This window comes from Myodes glareolus, chromosome 7 (genome assembly GCF_982192425.1).
Source record: "Myodes glareolus chromosome 7, mMyoGla1.1, whole genome shotgun sequence".
NCBI classification, from domain to species: Eukaryota; Metazoa; Chordata; class Mammalia; order Rodentia; family Cricetidae; genus Myodes; species Myodes glareolus.
In genome coordinates, this window is record NC_142032.1 from 50,517,250 (window position 1) to 50,540,183 (window position 22,934).

General features: G+C 43.2%; 2 protein-coding genes across 2 annotated transcripts; both read left to right on the forward strand.

Annotated features, from left to right (window-relative positions):
- The first annotated feature begins 311 nt into the window (after positions 1–311).
- Positions 312–1,265, forward strand: LOC148121397 (olfactory receptor 4D11). The gene has a single exon (XM_087907611.1). It carries the CDS (start codon positions 333–335, stop codon positions 1,263–1,265), a length of 933 nt encoding a protein of 310 aa, XP_087763737.1. The 5' UTR covers positions 312–332.
- A 10,873-nt stretch (positions 1,266–12,138) lies between these two features.
- LOC125398006 (olfactory receptor 4D9) lies at positions 12,139–13,074 on the forward strand. The gene is given in 1 exon segment (XM_048430566.3): positions 12,139–13,074. A coding segment is annotated over 1 exon segment (936 nt).
- The last annotated feature ends 9,860 nt before the right edge of the window (positions 13,075–22,934 follow it).

The window sequence follows — 22,934 nt, forward strand, 5'->3', positions numbered from 1 at the left end:
ATCTGACTGCTCATCATCCACCTCCATTTGCCTTGAATGCTTCCAGCTTATTTAATGAGAACATTGCTTTCATACATATTCTAAAATCATTTGTGATTTACAGATGAAAATAATTAAATGCATGCTTGGGTAATAAAATATCATTCATTCAAGACATACTACAGTGAAAATTATGATAACCCTGAAGTGGCAATTCACGTGACAGCATCTTATGATCTTTCTATTCTGATATTTGCCTCTACAAATCTAATTTAGTAGGGAAAAGGTAACACTTGCTAAAATAATACTCTTATTTTTTTTCAAGATGTACAAGAAAGGAAAATCGTGATTCAATGGAGTTGAGAAATGACACCAGAGTAAAAGAATTTGTATTTCTGGGTCTTACTCAGTCCCCACACCTGAGCCTGGTCTTATTCCTTGTTTTGGGTTTTGTGTACATGACAACACTGCTTGGGAATCTCCTCAACATGATCACTGTGACCTTTGAGCCCCGTCTCCATACACCCATGTACTTCCTGCTCCGCAACCTTGCCGTCCTGGACATCTGCTTCTCCTCCATCACAGCCCCTAAGGTCTTGGTGGACCTTCTCTCAAAGAGAAAGACCATTTCCTATGCAAAGTGCATGACACAGATGTTTTTCTTCCACTTGCTTGGTGGGGCAGACATTTTCTCTCTCTCTGTGATGGCATTTGATCGTTACATGGCCATCTCCAAGCCTTTGCACTATGTGACCATCATGAGCAATAGGCGCTGCACAGCCCTCATCGCGGCCTCCTGGGTAGGGGGCTTTGTCCACTCCACTGTGCAGATAGCCCTCTTGCTCCCACTCCCCTTCTGTGGACCCAATGTTCTTGATACTTTCTACTGTGATGTCCCACAGGTTCTCAAACTTGCCTGCACTGACACTTTTGTCCTTGAGCTCCTGATGATCTCCAACAATGGCCTGGTCACTACCCTGTGGTTTATCTTCCTGCTGGTGTCCTACATGGTCATTCTGACGATGTTGAGGTCTCAGGCAGGGGAAGACAGGAGGAAAGCCATCTCCACCTGCACCTCCCACATCACGGTGGTCACCCTGCACTTTGTGCCCTGTATCTATGTCTATGCCCGGCCATTCACTGCCCTCCCCACAGACAAGGTCATCTCTGTCACCTTCACGGTCATCTCCCCTCTGCTCAACCCCTTGATCTACACTCTGAGGAACCAAGAAATGAAATCAGCCATGAGGAGACTAAAGAGAAAGCTCATACCTCTTGAAAAGTGATGGAAAAAGAAACCCCAACTCTTGTCACCCAGAGCTCTTTTCATTATTTTTATATACTCAAATAACTGTCAATTAACCAACTATACTTTCTAGGAAGCCGTTTTATTTTCTGCTTATACTAATAGTAACTTATGACCCAAATTTCTATATGACACAAAGTAAATTCCTTTACAGAATTGGGTTGATTAATCTGTCTGTTGTTTAGTTGGTTGGTTTTGAGACAAGATCCCTGTACCCTTGGCTGGCCTTGAACTCATAAAGATGCACATGTTTTCTGCTTCCCGAGTGCTGGGATTAAAGGTATAAACTACCCGGCTTTTCTTCTATTTTTAAGAATTGTTTGTTTTATTATTATGCATATGGATTGTTTGTCAGGGTGTATATATGTGCACCGTGTGCATGCATGATGCCTGTGGAGGCTAGAAGAGGGTATTGTATCCCCTAGAACTAGACTTACAGATGGTTGTGAGTTACTATGTGAGCATGAGAGACCAAACCAGGGTTCCCTGCAAGAACAAGCAAGTGCTCTTCAGCACTGAGCCATCTCTCCATCCCCTGATGAATAATGCTTTTTTAATCACAGACCAAAGTTACATTCTACCAACCAAAACAAGTATGCCATTAAGCTCAACTCCTTTTGCAAAAGACAAGCAGTTAGTTTTGCCTGTAACTCCTGGACTTGGAAGGTAGAGGCAGAGGAGCAAGAACTCAAGGCCAGGTTTGAAGCCAACCTGAGCTCTATGAGAACCTATCTCAAAACATTAAGCCTTGCTTCTCCCCAGTGCAGGCTTCCAGCACCACAGTCTCACCGGCATACTACTTTGATTTGATGTGCAAATAATCTTCCTGGGTCTTTCTTTTACAGAAGTATCAGGAGTCGGGAGAATGGTTAACATTCCGAAGAGTTCTGGCTGTGGTTAAGAGTATTTGATTTTGAAATAAGAGAGATCTTGACTGGAGAAAAGCTTCTGCTGACTTTGAGACGCTGATTAACTAGTTAATCTTCCCATGCCTGCTTTCTCAACTATAAAACTGGTATAAAAACATCGAGGTAGCTGGTCCGTGGGGGCGCACACCTTTAATCCCAGCACTCGGGAGGCAGAGGCATGCGGATCTCTGTGAGTTCGAGGCCAGCCTGGGTTACAAGAGCTAGTTCCAGAACAGGCTTCAAAGTTACAGAGAAACCCTGCCTCGAAAAACCAACAAAATAAATAAATAAAGGTATAATATGACAGGAATGATGCAGGCTGTGTAAGAGATGAGGCAGCCGCACAACATGTTAGAATGGCTCCGGGGCTAGGAAATATATCAGCAGTTTGCAGCACTTGCTCTTTCAGAGAACCCAGGTTTGATCTCAGCATGCACATAGTGGCTCACAACCATCTGTAACTACAGTTTCAGGAGATCTGATGCCCTCTTCTGGCCTCTTTGGAAAAGGCACGTGTGTACATTTAGTACATATACATACAAACAATCAAAACACTCATGAATATAATTCTGAAAAAATGTTTTCATGTCATAAATGTTCACTAAAAGATAGCAAAAGAAAAATTAACTAAACAGAATTCTTCCAGTGGGTATGTACTCTGATATTTTGGGGTATTTAGCTTAGCTTGAACTCTGAGCAAACACTCACACACACACACACACACACAAAAGCACAAAATGTCTAGGGGTGGCACAGGCTTTTTAAGTTCAAGGCAACCTTGTCTACAAAATGAGTTGGGGGGGGGATGATGCAGATGACTGGCCAGTGGTACTGCACACCTTTAATCCCAGCACTTGAGAGGCAGAGGCAAATGTTTCTCAAGTTCCAGGACAGTCAGAACTAAAAGAAATATGTTAGAGAGGAAATAGTCACAAGTTTATTAATTTCTTGTGAGACAAGGTCTCACTATGTAACCCCTGGCTAGTCACAGAGATCCTCCTAATTCTGCACCCCAAGTGCTACATGCTTATTAATTTTAAGTTTTTCCTGAAATAGGATCCACTTACATTTAGAAACATGCACTTACATACTCAGTTCAATAAACCAAAAAATTAAAAAATGAAAAAAAATTAAAAATTCTAAAAAATTTTTTTAAAAAAACTTTTACACAAATCAAAAATGCCTATGTAACACGCACCTAGGACCCAACATTATCAATCCCGTAGGAGCCTCCTTCAAGCTCCTTTCAATTGTGCCTACATTAATAAAACAGAATGTTTGCTCTTCGGTGCACAGGCTATTTAGGAAAACAGAGTCTGAGAAATTCACTTACAGTGTTACAAACAATGTGGACTGTTCTTGCTGCCGTCTAGTATTGTGTAAATTTAACACTATCTCTCCGGTTACCAGTGGGCAGTTCTGTGTCCTTTGCTGGCTTGAGGAAGTTGTAAAGAGTGTTGCCGTGAACACTTTTGCAGATATCTCTTGGTAGATATGAAATATAAAGAAATACATCCCTACTAAATATAGCATGTAAAGATATATATCATGTATGTGTGTAAACAGGCAGGCTTATATAATTAAGCAGTAAAGTGGCTATACCAATCTCACACACCACGTACATTGTATAAGGGTTCCAGCAATCCCAAACCTCTACCTTCTCTTGATATTTTTCATTTGCTTTACTATTGTTAAATTTTTTTCATCATTTTCTTTCATCTTTTTCATTCTAGTCTTTCTGGGGTGTGTGTGTGTGTGTGTGTGTGTGTGTGTGTGTGTATGTGTATGTGTGTGTAAAATGATCCTCTGTTGTAATTTTAATCTATGATTCCAAGCTAATATGAAGTTGAACTGGTGTTTGGATATCCCCTCTTGTAAAAAGTTTATATCTCTTACGTTGCATTGCATTAGTGACAGAATCTACCTGCTTAATGACTGGGTGAAAATTCTGGTAATCTTTCAGGTAAAAGCTGCATACAATCACAGAGCACACATTTCAAAAATAATGTTTGCCAGGTATAGTGGCGCACACCTTTAACCCCAGCACTTGGTAGACAGAGGCAAGGCAGATCTCTAAATTCAAGGCCAGCACGTGTGAGGATAGCCAGGGCTACACAGAGAAAAGAAACCCTGCGAACGAGAAGGCAGAGGAGAAGAAGAATTATTTTCCCTCCTTAATTCCAAGCCAACATGCCACTGAAAGGAAATAGAATATAGACAATGTTATATAGTCATTGTACTATTTGTCTTCCAGAGATGCACTTGGAAAGGAATATGTGACCTGATGGATCAGGGAAATTATACCGCAGTGAAAGAATTTAACTTCCTGGAGATTGCTCAGTCCCAAGAGCTGAGCTAGATCTTATCGGTCTTGCTTCTGGTGTAAGAGACAACTATCACCGGAAACCTCAGCACCATCACCATGACTCTCTCACATCCCCATGAACTTCCTGCTCCACAGTCTGTTTATGACATCTGCTTTCCGTCATCACACTTCCTCATCAGTGTATCAGGGCGAAAACCATCTCCTAAAATGACTGACTCCCAGATACTCTTCTGCTTTTTTCTGGCTTTCCCCAAAGAACCTTCAACTAGAGACGTACTTTCATGACTGGTCTCCCAGCCCATCTTCCACCTCTATTCGGTTGTCCTTTGGCTAATTTGGTTATGTATTCTTTGATCTTCACTCCTGATACCAAAGAGATCACAAGTTCTAAAAGAAAATGTGATAAATCTTTGCAAAATATGAAAGAAATCTGAAAGCAATTTAATCAGGAATACTGACAAAGGAAAAGGAGCGGAGGTGATGGAGAGTGTCCGCATCACGCAGGGAAGTGTTTAGTTCTTGGACTTGAAGATCATGTCAGCCTCAGGAGTCACAACTTGGACATGAGCCTCTATCAAGCAAGGGACACTGTCTCAGAAAGTAAGGTGGAGAGCAATCAAGGGAAGAGAAGGCACCCAATTGCAGCCTCCAGCCTCCACACCCATTAGCATGGGCACATGCACCAACACACACATGCATATACATGGGAACATACACATGCCTCTCTCTCTCACACACACACACAGGAAAAATTAAATAAATAATAGTCAACATGGAAACTTTAAGAACAAAGGGAAATGTGTTTTCCAGTCTCTGTGGTATCTCTAAATATGTAATAGATGAAGAAGAAAAAAATAGACATGATGAGATATCCAAATAAGAAATTGTGTTCATTTTATTTCTAAGTTCCTATCTCTTACACACAGACATGTTGACTCCCTCTGAGCCTATTAAGCAAAGGTACCTGGGCTCTGGGCACAGGATCTATGAGGATTCATGCCCTCCCCTGCCTACATGAGGCGAGTCTCCAAGCCAAATTGCTTGTTTGTACACATCTTCTGGTGTACATTTTTATAATAACTCCCAACAGAATTTTCTCCCAAAAGAAAAGTCTGGCCACTGAACTTCAATAATTGTGCCCAACAATACCGTCTTTGGTGATTCTTCTACTGGTCCTGGGGCTGAGGGAGTGGCATGCGGGGCAGGCATGCTACAGAGAAGCATGGTAAAGTCATGCAGAAGAGATTCTGGGAGCTTTAAAGAGAGAAGATACTAACCCTCAGGTGCATGTCTTCCTTAAGGAGAAGAAATCCGTGACAAATTACCAAGGTCTAAGGTCAGTTTATGCAATCAAACAGCCACCTCTACTTCTCGGGTGGGAATCAGAGTTTGAGGGTCTTTAATGAGGTGTCAATATGAAGTCAAGACCTTGGAGAGTATGTTTGTGTGTCTGATCATGTATCTGGGGACATGCGTCTATACACAACCAACTTTAAAATATTACTGTGGACTAACTAGAAAGGGTTTGTATGTTGGTGATGCTTTCAGAAGGTGTGGGATGGTAGTTGTTAATTCTAAACGCCAGGACAGTGCAGAGAGGAATAATCTATTGTTCGCTCGAAGGACACAGGAAAGTTCACCATGTTAGAAGACGTGGATGATGGAGTTGAGAGTTTTCCTCAAGTTAGGAACTGTAACACTCAAAAGCCTACTTCATTAGAGTGTATTTCTCAGGCATATTTGTAACAAAGTACTTGGGATTTCAAGTTTATCTTACCAAAAACAAAGGAAAATTTTTTATACTCAGTTTCTTTATTCTACTCCAATGTGGTACATACATCCCCGGAAGTTCTGATTGATTCTGCTGGTTTCCATTTCTTGTTCCTGTCATTGAACGTGGAATGCTATCAGCTTGGTTCTTGTCAGCGGATTGGTGATTTGATCACTTTCAAGGCCGGTTTCTTTACAGAACCTCAGGCAGTTGGTCCTGTTACATTTTTGAAGACAGAAAACAAAGCAGAGAGTGGTTTTGTTGGTTTTGTTTGTTTGTTTGTTTGTTTGTTTGTATTTGGGGTGGGGATTTTTCTAGATAGGGTTTCTCTGTGTAGCCCTGGCTGTCCTGGAACTAGCTCCATAGACCAGGCAGACCTCAAATTCAGAGATCCACCTGCCTCTGTCTCCCAAGTGCTGGGATTGAAGGCATGTGACACCACTGTCCGGCAATAGAGTGTTTTTTTCCCCCTAAGTTTTATTTACTTCCCAAATCACTGACCTTCCACAGGTGGAGCCCAAGGCACAGCTGAGGTTTCTCATTTGCAATCCTTCCTGGTACAATTCAGCCACCTGAACTGCCCCCCAAACTCCCAGCGCAGAGGACACAGAGAGGGCTCCATTCTGAAGACTTCCCATCAAACTCAAATGGAATTTTGAATAATGTAGATCCATAGGATGGTTAACTTTGTGGTGGGGAGGAGGAACCAAGCGTTTTCCCCCTCCTAACCTCCAGTTCCTCATCTGCAAGAGTCTTCAGGCTAGGTCTGTGCTCCCTCTCTTGCCTTTGGGTGGCTCTGGCTGTCAATGGGAACGCACAGATCCCTCCAGCCTGTAAGACACTCTCACTGTGACTTTGATTCTAGTCTCAGAATTGCCTTTCATAAGACCCTATATCTCTGTTCTCATACTATTTCTGTATTGATCTCTTCAGTACCAGCTTATAAGTCTGACCAAGTGAAGAATAAGAGACATAAAAGGAATTATAAAAATAAGCTAGTTTTTTAAATATTTAACTTCTTTATTGATTCTTTGAGAGTTTCACAGTATGCACCCCAATTCTACTCACCTTCTGGTCCCCCATATCCTCCCCTCATCCTGCCGTGCCCCTCACACACAAAAGGAAATAAATCAAAGTAAGCAAGCAAGCAAACAAAAGCAAACAAACAAACAAAAAACAGAAAAATCTCTTTGCTTCTTCTTTCCTGCCTCTCCACCTCTTCATTCGTCCTGGTGGCATTGGAGGATTCACTTTGTCTCGTCAGTTTTACTGGCAAATGTTCATTGCAATGAGTCACTGGTCTGGCTCAACTTTCTGGCACACCACCATCACTGGGTCCTCATCGGAACTCCTCTGGGATATTCTGGGACTGCCATGAGTCTTGGAATCTTTCAGGTATCAGTCTACAGGACCAGTCCCTTCAACAGCTCCAGTAGGTCCTAGATGAGGTAGGTGCTAGAATGGGTCAACCCAAGGCCCAGCTGTGGGTCTGGATGGCAGCCAAGCTGGTCAGTCCAGAGCCCTGGGGCCACCCACCTCAAGCGAAGGGGTGGAGTCAGGTCCCCTACATGCACACCCTAGGGCCGGTTCCCCCTGGCCTGTGGTGAGGGGCGGGGGCCATCTCTCTCCAGCATGCAAGGGTCAGCAAAACGCAAGGTCAACTTTCCCAGGACCAACAAAGAGTGGGGCCGACTCAGCACGTCCCTTCAATTTCACCTCCTTTGGTCCCTAAGGCCTCCTGAGGTGACACAGGCCATAGACATCCACACAGACCCTAGCTGTAGCTGGACCACAGACCCAGACACGGCTCTCGTCAGAAGCTTGGGCCGGAATGACATCCTAACTCTGGATAGAACAAATGGCCACTCAGGTGGGAATGGTTCACTAGACACCACCAAGGGCCTCAGGTTGTAACCCTAACACTAGGCCTCTATGTGACCTTTAGAGGCAACTAAGGATCCAACCATGGTAGGCATGGACCCCCACAACATAGTCCTTGGCAACATCTGGGTCTGGATGTCACCACTGCCCCAGAGGCAGTCAGTATAACCCTGAGACACCAACATCGCCAGTGAACTCAGGTGTCTGTGATGCCTTGAATGGTAACAGGTGCATCAGACATAGCTGGGGCTTTGTTTTGTTGGTTTTGTTTTGCTGTTGTGGTGCTTTAGATACTGCATAATAATAAATATGGAGAGAGAGCGATCGAGGGACTGGGAGCTTAGCTCAGTGGTAGAGTTCATGCCTAGCATGCGGAAGCCCTGAGATCAATCTGTAATACTCGAGTAGAGGTCTCTAGATAAATACACATTTTAAAGATTTATTTACTTATTATGTAGACAATGTCATTGTATGCCTGCTAGCCTGAAGAGGGTGCCAGAGCTCACTACAGATGGTTGTGAGCCACCATGTGTGCTCTCAACCCCTGAGCCATCTCTCTGGTCCCGAATAAACACACATGCTCGTATCAGACTTAATCCTTAACCAACAACTTTTTCTTGAAAGGACAGTGGAAAATATTCTTTTAGTTTTTCTTTTGCTTCTTTTTCTGGTAGCGTTTATGTATCTATGCATATGTACTCAAACAATACGGTTGCCTAGGTAATTGTTGAGATAATCAAGCACAGGGGATAAGTCCATGGATACACAATATGGAAACCTCCTTCAGCACTAATTTATCAGAGATTCATCTGTCATCAACTTTGAGAATTTTTTTGTCTTCAACTAAATTGTTTATTGCCACAACACAGCGTATTGTATTTCTGGAATAGAGAAGTAGATGTTTCTACCTCAAAAAAAAAAATTTAAGGATTCAACTAAGTTCCTGCTCTCTTAGGGAGATAACGATGGATTCCACTCAGGGAGCGGTTTGTCTACAGAAGGTTTTGAGCTAGGTTATAAATGCTACTTTTCTTGTTCTAACAACAAAATGTTTACCTAAGAATGTAGCCTGCAACCTTCAATTGGTACGTTCATTTCCTTGGATCATGTTAATGCACTTTTTTATCTTACTCCTACCTTTTGGGGTCAGGAGTATTTTAAGCAAATGGAAATTAAACCAGGTGGTTTCAGTGCTCACTGGAGCTCCCTCCCGGTGCTATCCTATGTTTTCTGTCTTGTTATTTTCACTGGCGTCTTTGTGCCCTTCACTACTCTTCTAATCCCCATCCCCCACCCTGTAAGGGGTATTTATGTCAAAATTGGTCTCTGACACTATCACACAGCGACGGCGTGGGGTGGGCATCATTAAAATCCCATCACTTATACAGAAAGACAGTGGTCTAAGTGTCCCAGGGCCCACTCCACCCTCTACATCTCAAGGAGAGCCTGTGGCTGAGACAGTGTCCCAGAGGGATGGAGGCCCTCCCCAGGAAGGCCTGGTCCCAGAGGCTTGGTTAGTGTTGGAAAGCAGGAGGAAGGGAGTGAGGTCCAAGAGGACAGCCTGGGGCTCACACAAGAGGGCCCCCGGAGGCTTCTCAGCCTTGAGAATTTTTATAAACAACTAACTCATCCTATAAATAAATTCTATTATATATAGTTTTATGCAAGCTGTTTCTTTCAACTAGTGTGTCATGAACTCTTTCTCTACGCTCATTTGTAGAACAGCCTGGATCTTTTCAACAGCCTCGTGATACCTGGTTGAACAGACTTTTCCAAGGATGTTTAAGCAGTACCCCATGGTTCGATATTTTCTATTGCAGTTATCATATCATAGATGAGAGTGAGAAAAACACCCTTGTGTTTTAAAAAATTTTACTTGTTCTCAATGTCTGTCTCTGGGCACCAAGAATCGGAATACTTAAGTTCAGAAGCAGGAAGTTAATTCTTATGAGAAGAAATCAGTGGGCCAGAAGCCTCAGGGCCTGAGGAATATTCCCAGGAGGGATTTCAGAGTCTCAGAAATTCTCCTCAGTGAATATGGTTGCTGCTGAGACCCAGTCAAGGCCAGTAAGAAACAAGACTCTCATTTCAATGCTAACAGCGCCTGACTGTACAAAGAGCTGAAGTAAAAGTGTGATCCCAGAACAAGGACCCCTTGACTAGAGACACAGTTTCATGAATTCTTCATCTTGTCCATCTCTATTAAACCATCCTCTTTGTTTATTTAGTCATGCAGGTTGGTTGCCTCTCCTCATACCAACATTTCTGTGATATTTGCAATGTTTCATGATAATTGTCCTATTGATATGTCTAGATGGCACTGAAGAGATGGGCTCAGCAGTTAGGATGTCTTTATGCCTGAATTCAGCCTACAGAAATGACCAGAGACAGCAGCCACTGAAAAACGTTCAATATAATGAATCATCACACTTGGCTGCACTTAACCTTTATTTTTATTTCCTCTATTTTCAGATAGAGAAATATAGAAACACTGCATGACTGAGAAATGATTAAACAGCCAGAAATCAGCACACCGTTTCATAGGCTTCATTCAGTTTGTATTCACATGGACCAGTGAGCCTCGGCCTCGGCCTCACTGCACATAATTTCACATTGGGAACACACAGCAGACGGGCAGCTCACCTCAAGGCCACCAGGAAGCTGCAAGAAAGAGGCTTGGACCAGGGTCCCAATAACCACTCAGCTCTCCCTCCTGAAGGCTTCATGACTGTGGAAAGAAAGTAGTGACTGCACATGCCAAGGTCTTTCTCTCACTGCTATGAACTATGTCTGTAAATTCTTGTTCTCAGCAGGTTTGGTTTTTGTTTTGTTTGGTTTTATTGTTGTTGCTGCTGCTGTTGTTGTTGTTGTTGTTGTTGTTATTTAACTAATGCCAATCAGCCTCAAGTTCGCTGTCAGGAACAAAACCTGGCAAGTTGAGTTTATGACCAAGGCTAAGTGCTGGTAAGTCCTGGGCAGAATACAGCCTTGCCTTCTCACTGGGTCACTGGAGACAACACTATTGAAAGCAATTCAGTAGTAAAGCCCCAAGGCTAGAAGGGCTAGGGCAAATTCTTTTAATGTTGCTTATGTGCTATAAACACCTTACCTCCCTGTGGTCACTAGTGCACAATTCCACTGATGGGACACTAAGACTCCAGGGTCCTTACGCCTTTAAACATTGGGCCATTGCTCCGCCTTACTCCTTCAGTCCTCGCGGTGCGCGTCAAAGCTCGTGTGTCCTCAGCTGTCGTCTTTGCTCTCTACTAAATTGTTCTCTATCACAGTTTAAACTTACATGAAAAAAAAAAAAAGATCTTCTTAGGCACTATCTAAATGGTGCGTGGTAGGTCTTGTAAAGCGTTTACGCTGAAAAAAATACCTGACTATTTTATAAACTAAAAAAATGCCTGCAAGCCCTGAAATTTTCTGAATTGCTGATAGATTAGCAAATAATTAGGGGTGAAACTAGAGAGTGAGATTTGCATGGTCTCAGCCTTAAAGGGGACCAAAGTAGGAAAACTAGCAAAATAGTTCAGTGCTGGTGGGAAGCAGCCCAGTAAAATCCAGAGTGCTCAGTGGTTAGAGCAGGGTCAGAGAGCAGCCTCAGGAAGGACAGACAGAGGGAGTATAAAAGCACCTGAACAATGAAGGTAACCAAACCCAGGGCCGACAAGGTGGCTCAGTAAGTACAGGCGCTTGCCCCTAAACTTGATAACGTAATACCCAGGACCTACACAGTGGAAGAAGAGAACTGACTCTCATAGGTGGTCCTCTGACCTCCAGGAGTGTTCTGTGGCATGCCATGACACACACATACACACACTCGGTAAATGTAATAAGTTTTTTATAACAAAATAACACTCAAAGCACAGTCCACATTTCTTTTGTTTTCTGATGATGTGCTTTTCCGTAACAAAATTATTTCCTCCCCAGGGAACAGAAGAAGTAGAGGAAACATGAGCCAATGGAACAGAGAAATTACAGCAGGGTGAAAGAATTTGTTTTTGAAGGACTGACCCAGTCCCAAGATCTGAGTTTGATCTTGTTTCTTTTCTTGTTCTTGGTATACACAGCAACTGTGCTGGGCAACCTCCTCATTATGGTCTCTGTGACCTGGGAGTCCCGCCTCCACACTCCTATGTACTTCCTGCTCCGCAACCTCTCTGTCTTAGACATCTGTTTCTCCTCCATCACTGCTCCAAAGGTCCTAGTGGACCTTCTCTCAAGAAGAAAGACCATTTCCTTCAATGGCTGCTTCACCCAGATGTTTTTCTTCCACCTGCTTGGTGGGGCAGACATTTTCTCTCTCTCTGTGATGGCATTTGATCGTTACATGGCCATCTCCAAGCCCCTGCACTATGTGACCATCATGAGTAAGGGGCGGTGCACAGCCCTCATCGTGGCTTCCTGGGTGGGGGGCTTTGTTCACTCCATGGTGCAGATTTCTCTCTTGCTCCCACTCCCCTTCTGTGGACCCAATGTTGTTGATGGTTTCTACTGTGATGTCCCCCAGGTTCTCAAGCTCGCCTGCACCAACACCTTCACCCTTGAGGTCTTAATGATTTCTAACAATGGCTTGATCTCTACTCTCTGGTTCGTCTTTCTGCTGGTGTCCTACACAGTCATCTTGGCAATGCTGAGGTCACACACAGGAGAGGGCAGGAGGAAAGCCATCTCCACCTGCACCTCCCACATCACGGTGGTCACCCTGCACTTTGTGCCCTGCATCTATGTCTATGCCCAGCCTTTCACTGCCCTCCCCATGGACAGAGCTGTGTCCATCACCTTCACTGTCATCATCCCTGTCCTAAACCCAATGATCTACACCCTGAGGAACCAGGAGATGAAGTCAGCCATGAGGAGACTCAGGAAAAGGCTCTGATGTTCTGAAAAGGAATAGATGCTGTAAGTCTCCAATTAGAAAAATCAGAACTTAAAGACAGAAGACCCTAATCTATAGACCATGGTGAGACTAGTGTTTATCTTTATTGTAAAGTAGAGTGGTCTGGGAAGTCCTCCTGTATATGTGTTGCTTTTATTGGTTAATGAGAAGGGAAAAAAAAGCTGCTTAACAGAATATAGCCAGGCTGGAAGAGATATAGAGACAGAGAGTAGGCAGAGTCAGAGAAGCCATGGAGTCACCAGAGGAGAAAGGCGAGCCGTCAGCCAGAGCCTTGCTGGTAGGCCACAAACCTCATGGTAAAATATAAAATAAGAGAAATGGGTTAAGTTAAGATATAAGAGTTAGTCAGAAATACACTTAAGCTATTGGTCAAACAGTATTGCAAATAATATCGTTTCTGAGTGGTTATTTCAGGGCTGAGCAGCCAGGAACAAACAAGTGGTCTCCAACTACAGTGGAATCCTCAAAAGCTAGATAGAGACAGTTGTCTCTCTAGGGTTTGCTCATGGTGAGGTTGATGACAACACAGAGCCTCAGACATAATTCTTGTCCATTCTTGAGCTGGAGAGCTGGCTCAGCAGTTGAAAGCCTTGTTGTTCCTGCAGGGGATCTGAGTTCAAGTCCTGGTTCTCATATCAGATAGCACATAACACCCACAATTCTGATTCTAGAGAACCTGGCATTTCTGGCATCTAACAGAAGCAGACATACACAGCATATAATTAACAATAAAATTAGATGTCAACTCTTAGGAACTCAAATGCTTATAAGACTCAGACAACTTAGGTCTTGTTAGGGGGTGAGGGGGTTGTTTCAGGGTTACTGTTTTTTGATTGGTTTATTTTTGTGTAATGCTAAGAATTGAACTTGTGAGATTTTTTTTTCCATATCAAAAGTGGCTAACCCACCAATGACCAATATTCTGTAAACCTCCCCATTATTCTGTGAAACCCCTGTGTATCTGTCTGTTCTCACACCATCCCTGACACTTTCCTATCACATCCTTCCCCTTAATTATGAATTAGCCAATCACATCAGAGTATGATGCCACATTTCCACCAACGAGATGAGACACAGTCACCACCATTAGCATAAAAATTAACTGAATTCCTCACCCCAGTGTGACTGCTTGTTCAGTTTGCTTTTGGCAAACTTAGGGCTGGAGAGGTGCCTCACTACAGCTAAGGGTTATGGTGTGTGCATTTTACAAAAAGAAATTGCCTTGCTGGGTTACTGTCACTTCGTGTGTGTGTGTGTGTGTGTGTGTGTGATCAAGAATACTCTTTTCCAGCAAACCCATGGCCTCACACACACTAGACAAGTTCTCTGCCACACAGGTTATCTGCAGCCCATCTATTGACTCTGAATTGCGGTTACACAATGTGTTGTCCAGGCAATAATGAGTAAAATGACCTTTCATGGTCCCAGAGTAAAGTTAATAAAATGCAGCCACTTTTCATGCAGAACTAGTTTTCCTTTGGAAGATTCCTCTCCATTTTCCTAAGAAAGCTTCCAAACTTCCTCTTCAAAAGACAAATAGGAATTCAGATTTCATCAGAGGCACAGCTAGAACTGAGCTAACTGACTCTGAGAGAGTACAGATTTTATTAGCCCTGCTACCTCAGACACAGGTGTGGAATCTAAAACAAACTCATAAAAAGCGGGGAGGCCGGGTAAGAGAAGCGAAGAGAAAAAGGAAAGAGAAGGAAAGAAGAAAACAAGCTCTTCTCTGTTGCAGTGCCGACCCCGAAAGGCACTTGGTCGCCCTCACCTGACCAGACAGCGCACACTGTGAGGTGTCTGGTGCCCACAAGGTTCATCATCACTGTACAGCCATTCGATTCTGACCAGTTTTCCAGGAAGAAAAGAATCCTACCCTGCCCACATCTCCTGAGTGTGCCTGAGGTACCTGTGCACAAGAGAGAAGACCAGCTTTAAAACCCTCCTCTCTGGAGGCCCCGCTGCTCTGCCATACAGCTTGGGCTCAATTCCCAACACCTACATCTTGGGTTCAATTCCCAACACCTGCATGGCAACACAGAACCCTCGCTAACTCTTGATCCACTGTCCTCATCGCCAGCTCAGCCTATTGTCCATTTTGCTCTCTGTGTCTTTAACTCCTTCTCCTTAATGTAAAAAAAGAGAGAACAAGATTTTAATTCTAACGCCAGACATGCTGGTTCTTGCCTTTAATCTCAGCACTCAAAGGGCAGAGGAAACTGGATCTCTAATGAATTCCAGGCCCGGTCTACATAGTGAATTTGAGGCTCGCCAAGACTACATAGTGAGACCTTGTTTCAAAACACACGCACGCACACACACACACACACAAATACACACACACAAAATTAATTCTAGCAACATCATTTGTCAGTTACGTAGCTAATTAGTTTTGTTTTTAGATGTATAACTTTTATTTATATGAGTGTTCTGACCACATGTATATGTGTAGCATGTTGTTGTGCTTGGTGCCTGTGGAGGTCAGGGCATCAGATCCCCTGGAACTGGAGATGGTTATGTGTAGCACAAATAATAAAAGCCCAGAGACAGATACTGGGATTCAAGTTGAAGATCAGAATGCAAAGCTAGCCACATTAATAAGCCATACAAGACAGGCAGTGGTGGCACACACCTTTAAACCCAGCGGCTACACGAGTTAGCTATAGAGGCCAGGCAGTGGTGGTGCACGCCTTTAATACCAGTGGAATTAATAGGAGAGAGGAATATAAGGTGGGATGAAAGAGGAACTCGCTCTCTTTCAGTCTGAAGATTCCATAGAGGGAAGAGCTCTCTAGTGGCTTGTCTACTTTGCTTTTCTGATCTTCAGTTTGAACCCCAATACCTGTCTCTGGGTTTTTATTATTTGTGCTATAGCTATGAGTCACCCTGTGGGTACTGGGAGTTGAACTCAGGGACTCTACAAGAGCAGTAAGTGCAGCAGGTATGATGGCCCATACCTTTGATCTCAGCATTCAAGAGACAGAGGGAGGCAGATCTCTGTGAGTTCAAGGTCTACAGAGCTAGTTCCAGCACAGCCAGGGCTATTCAGAATAACCCTGTCTCAGGAAAAAAAAAAAAAAAAGTGCACTAAACCACTGAGCCACCTCTCCAACCCCTCCAAGTCCTTTTGAGAGACATTTAAGAACATGAGTTGTGGGTTATTTTTTAGTTATTAAATTAGCTGCTTTTCAACCACTGTGACAAAATACCACAGCCAAGACAATTTAAAGAAGAAAGAGTTTGCTTTGATCTTATGGTCCCGGAGGAATAAGAGAAGCGAGGCAGCCACCAGAGGCATCTTGGAAGTAACAGCCAAGAGCTCACATCTCAGGCCACAAACAGGAAACAGACAGACAAACTGGGGATGGTGAGACTCCAAAGTTTACTTCTACTGATGTATTTCTCCAGCAAGGCCATACCTCCTAAGCCTCCCCAAACACTGTCACTAACTGGGGACCAGGCAGTTAAAGGCCCAGGAATTTGGGAAGACATCTCCTTCAAACCACCACAATTACTATTCTTTGGCGATTTCGTACATGAATATAATGCACCTTCATCATAGATGCACCCATATTATCTCTTACCCATCCCACTAATCACTCTTCACGGCAAATTCTCTTCTTACTTTGATATCTCCTCCCCTCCCTCTCTCTCTCTTTTTCTCTCTCCCCCTCAATTCAATTAGTGTTGTTTGCATGAACGTGGGTAGGGGGTTATTTATATACTGGTGCATGGGTAAATAACCATTAGCTACACCACTGAAGAAAATTACACACCCGCTCTAGGTAGCCATTAACTGTCAAAGGGTCCTCAGGGAGGGGTGGGGGTCTCTCAAGCCCCTCCCCTATTGCTATGGTTTAAATGAGAATGGCCCCTATAGGTTCATATACTTGAATACTTGGTTCCCAGTTAGTGGAATTCTTTGGGAAGGATTAAGAGATGTGGCCCTGGAGGAGCTGTGGTACTGGGGGTGGAATTTGAGGTTTCAAAAGATGTGCTCCATTTTCAGTGTGCTCTCTCACTCTCCCTTCCTCCCTCCTTTCCTCCCTCCATCCCTCCCTACTTGAGGATCAAGATGTGAGTTCTCAACTGTTTCTGCCATGATGCCCTTGCTCCACCACCATGGACTCAATTTCAACCCTTTCTTTTATACATTGCTTTGGTCATGGTGTCTTGCGGCAGCAACAGAAGAGTAGTTAATGCACCCATTCATAATGGGACATGGAAGGGGAAGAGAGGAGAAAGAAGATGCCACATGTGAAGTGAGCCATCTACAATTATGGCTTCATTCACTGGCACAGTTTTAATGCTTGTCCTGCTCACCAACCTGCCTCTGAGCTTTTGGCTCCCGTATGACTTGTCTTGATAAGTTGTATATCGAAAAGAATATAAAATTATGCTGGGCGGTGGTGGCACACACCTTTAATCCCAGCACTGGGGAGGCAGAAGCAGGTGAATTTCTATGAGTCTGAGCCAGCCTCATCTACAGAGTGAGTTCAAGGACAAGCTCCAAAGCTGCACAGAGAAACCCTGTCTCAAAAAAAACAAACAAAAAAAATGTAAAAATAGATAACGCAACGCTCAAGGTTATAGTTTCTTTAGCAGGGGTAAATGATGCCTTTCTGTGTGATTATTTTGGGGCTAAACTAGCCAGGCTGTTGGGACAAGCAAGCGGCTCTCCTCCTACAATACTTTCTCCCTCACCACCCTCTTCACACACAGACCAAATGCTGCAAAACTTTACTAACAACTATGAAGACAAATGTGGTCATTGCCACAGCAGAGCAGACAGGGAAACTCTGAACAAAGTAAACACAGATAGGAGACTGTAGCCAAGGAGCAGAACTGAGGGAGAGTGTTCATGGGCACAGTTACTGAGAGGGCTCTATAAAGTCAGGGCATTCAGACTGAGATGGCTGAAAGGAGTAATATTGTCAATGTAGCATAGCCTGGGGTCACCTAGTGGGCAAACCTCTGGGATGTCTGTGAAGGAGTTTCTAGAGGCATGGAAAGAATCACCCTAACTGTGGATGTCAGCATTCCATGAGCTGGGATCCCAGAGTGAACAAATGGAGAAAGGGCACTAAACACCAATGTTCATTGTTCTCTCCTTCTTGACCCGGGGTGCAACAGAGCCAACAGCTTGAAACTCCTGCCACCCTGATGCCCCTACCATGATAGACCCTTAAACTGTGAGCCAAGACAAATCTTTTCTTCCATAAACTGCTCTCATCAGGTGTTTGCTACAACAACAAAACAAGTAACTAATACGATCAGTTTACAGGATTCTTGCCGACAGCAGGCCAGGATGCTCAGGTATAAAATGTGGGCAGATTGGGGCAGGACAGAAGGCTCAGTGATCGAGAATGCTAGTGGCTTTTTCAAAGGTTCCCGTTATCCACATCAAGTGACTAAAAACCACCTGTAATTCTAGCTCCAGGGGATCTGACACCCTCTTCTGGTCTCCACAAGGACTGCACACAACTGGGGCATGGGGTGGGAGTATTGCACATGAACCAAATTTACAGGATTCTTGCTAGTACTGATCCATTTGTTTATAGGCTCTGGACAGGGTGGAGACCATTCAACAAATGATGAAAGCAGATACAGAGATCCACAGCTAAGCTCTGGGCCAAACTCTAAGAGTCCAGACAAAGAGAGGGATGAGTGATAATATGAGCAAAATGGTCAAGACCATGATGGGACACCCACAGAAACACCTGACCTGAGCTAGTGGGAGCTAACTGACTCCAGAACGATAGCAGGAGAACCTGCATAGGACCAAACCAGACTCTCTGAATGTAGGGACAGTTGTGTGGCTGATACAATCTATGAGACCACTGGCAGTGGGACCAGGATATATCCCTAGTGCTTGAACTGACTTTTTGTGAGCCCATTCATTTTGGAGGGACACCCTGCTCAGCCTGGATATAGTGGGGAGGGCCTTGGTCCTGCCTCAAAATGATGTGTCAGACTTTGTTGACTCCCTATGGGAAGCCTTACCATCTCTGAGAAGCGGATGGGGTGGGATGAGGAGAAGATGGGGAGAGTCCGAGGAGGGGAGGGAGAGGGAACTGGGATTGGTATGTAAAATGAGAAAAAAAATGTTTTAAGAAACAAATAAATAAAAAAACAGAAGAAAGTTACAAAAAAAGTTTTAATCCTTGAAAGCTATTTAGGATAATAAAGAAATACAGGTTAATAGTCATCTATAACAATCAAACTTACAGTCACATTAGGTATCTTTTCAAAGTCAAACAGAGATATATTTTAGATAGACAGGTTGTCTTCAAACACTTCAGAAACCTACAGAATATGGTATTTAAAATGTTTTAATAACATAAGACCTTTTTATGACAATGAGATACATCTGCTCCTGGCAGCACCACTCTGCTTCATAAAAGGATGATGGGCATCAAAGAACTTCCATATGGAGTTTGATTTCATTTGTGACAAAATTAGCTACTGGACAAAGAAACTGCCCTTGTCTCAACTACTGGCAGAATGCTGTCTGAATTGAACAAGCAGGACACAAAAGAAGACAGCTGCTGAACTTTGCCAAGACAACATAAGACAGTCCTTCAAAATCTAGGTGGAGGAAAGATGTCAGAGGACATGGAGAGGAAACAGGAAATGCAAGATAGAAGAGAGGTAAAAAACACAAAGCAAAATGTAGATTAATATAAATTGGTTAATTTAAGTTATAAGAGCTAGTAGGACAAACTGAAGCTGCAGGACAAGCTTTTATAACTAATAAGAAGTCTTCATGTCATTGTTTGTGAGATGGCAGCTCAGAAAAATCCACCAACAGCCCATTCTCATCCAGACTACCACTTTATGTTCACCCTGAAGGGTCTAAGGGGCAAGAGGGTCTCTCCCAACTCTTTAGTCTCTGAGGGCCCTGGCTACCCCTTAGGTTGTTGTTGAATCTTTGTTTTCCTTCCCTTTCTTCTCTTTTCATGGAGTCCTCAAAGGGACAAGAGACTTAACATTTTTCATGTACACGAAGTAAAGTTTCTTTAATATATAGATCATATTTTGTGTACTATTTAACAACTTTTTGCCTGACCAATATCCAAGATTTTTCTAATACCTGGTAGCTTCCAGTTTTACTGAAGGGTTGAAGAATAAGAAAACAAAAATGTAGATTCCAGAAATAGGAATGTAGAAGTAAAGAAATATAAAGTTGTAAGCCTAGGAGAATGAGAACAGACTGTCAGCAACTTTTTTAGTAGCTTAAAGATTAACTATTAACAGTGGGTTCCTCCACTTTACAACCCATAGCTCTATTTAGAAGGCCAAAGCATTTCTCTGCAAACTGAGGCTAGCCTATGGATATGAGCTGAGTCAACTTTTAGGAAATAGATATATGACCTCTGGGTTATGCATCATCCCTGCTATGTGAAACTGGCAGCATCAAAGGGGACAGCACAGGGCTGCAGTAAACACCACCTGGAAGCACCAAGGAAGACAATAGATTAAGTACAAACACTAGTTTAACTGAGAAACTCTGTTAATGGAGATTGTAAAGTAAGGTAATCTGTATCTGATTTTTACCTTGAGATTGTAAACATTCCTTTGTTCAGACCTAATCCTTGGTGCCCCTACTATAAAAAGGTGGGTTCAGAAACTGGCCTCTGCCACAGCCATCTCTGTGTGGTCTCAGCTAGCTGATAAGCTTTCGTGCCCCGTGGAGATTTTTTATTTTATTTTTTTTTTCTGGATTCTGGTTTCTGGAATAAAGTTTGCTTCTGGCTTATTAGACTTTGGTGATCTGTCTCCATCTTTGCACAATCCCCCTGGACCCAACAGTTACATCTTTCTCTCTTGCTTTTTTGAAGTTTAAACAGAGAAGTCTCCGGTAAGGCATTCTCACATGAATACCTTTGTTGGAAAACATGAATGTGCTTTGTTGGAAAACCTTCAAAGACGAGGTTCAAAAAGGCTCTTTCTTTGTTTGATGAATAGAATTGAATTACAAAGGAACTTGAATTAAAGATACTTCATAAGAATATCAAACTTTTAAAATAACGCTCCTTAAAAGTATTTGCCTAAGAAACACATTTGATTGAAGTATGTGAGTGGTGGGCCTCTTACAGACTGGGGCCCGGGATCTGTTAGGCTGTCTCTTTGTGTGAACTTCAGTCAGGTTTGTCTAAGTCACTTCCCTAATAGGCCTCAAGCCTTGACAACACAAAACTGAATGAGAGCTGGAAGGAAGGTGTGACCCAGCTTAATGACCCAGGGATGGAAGTCAAGAAAACATTCAGGAGAAGTCCAAGCCACCCTGTCCTGAGTGGGTGATAGGAGACCTTTAAGAAGAACCCTGGGGGCTGCAGAGATAGCTCCACTAGTTAAAAGCTCTCACTGGCTGCTCTCCCAGAGGAACTAGGTTCAATTCTCAGTGCCCACATGGCTGCTCACACCTGTCTGTACCTCCAGTGCCAGGACTTCTAACACCCTCACACAGATATACATGTAGGCAAAATACCAACGAACTGTGGAGGCCCAAAACTGTGAGCCTATCGCCACCTTGTCTGATGGTCAGAGAGTTTGGAGGTTGCTCAAAATGGTTGACAAGTGTTGCTGTACATCCACTCAGGATGTGATTACTTGGTTCTTTTGACATTAAGATGGCTCATACAGGTAGATTCATTCCATCCTGACTGATGGCCAGGATATGCAAGCATACTTGTGCTTCTTCTTCTGTAATATGAGGTTACCTGGGGAATGGCTGCCTTCAGGATACCTGGTCTAGAGTGGTTTCACTGCCTAAACAACAGAATGCTAGTGGCTTGATGTCTCAAAGTGTTAAAGCAATTAATTGTTTGAGCTGTCCTTTGTAGCATGTTAAAGAAGTCTTTTGTTGCCTTCTTCCCCCTTTTGAATTGGGTATAAAAGTGTATGGAAAAACACACACAGATATTTTCAGTATTCACTGGAATGCCCTCCCACTACTATGGTTTCTGTTTTATTATTTTCATGCACATCTTCACATTCTTTAGTAATATTTCTAAATCCCCATGCCCCTACCCTGGTAAGAGGTGTTTTTGTAGAGGACGATCCCCAACATATGGCAGCCCAACATGGCCCAATCACCGACAACAAACATAAAATAAAAATAAATTATGTATTTTTAAAAAGAGCGACAATGGGGGTGAAGGAAGCACTAAAGAGATGGATTAGTGGTTAGGCTTTGTAGAAGATCAGATTCGGTTCCCAGAACCCACATGGTGGCTCGCGACCATCCATAATTCCAGTTTCAGATGATCCAGTGACCTCTGCTGACCTCCACAGGCACCAGAAATGCGTGCAATACACATACATATCATACACAGATGCAGTCAAACATTCATACACATGAAATAAGCATAAATTATTTTTTTTTTGGTTTTTGTTTTGGTTTTGGTTTTTAAAAACAGGACTATTAGTCCTGGCTGTCCTGGAACTTGCTTTGGGTCCAGACTGGCTTTGAACTCACAATGATCCTCCTGTCTCTGGCACCTGAGTGCTGGGATTAAAGGCATATGCCACCATGCCTGGTGCAATAAATTATTTTTTTAATAATGACAGGGGGATATACAGATGGCTCAGCAGTTAAAAAAAGTTACTTACTCTATCATAAGGACTGGAATTCAGATTATAGTAGCCATAACTGCAACTCTAGTAGGTCATACACCCTCTTCTGGCCTTGTGGGAACCTGCACACACACGTGCATGCACAACACACACACGAAAAACTTAAAATAAAAATAAATCTATTTTAAAAATGAAGTTGGAAAAGATATTTAAAAAAAAAAAGAGGAGAAGGACCAACTAACTTACTGAAGATTATAGCACTAGGGACCTTAGCCTAG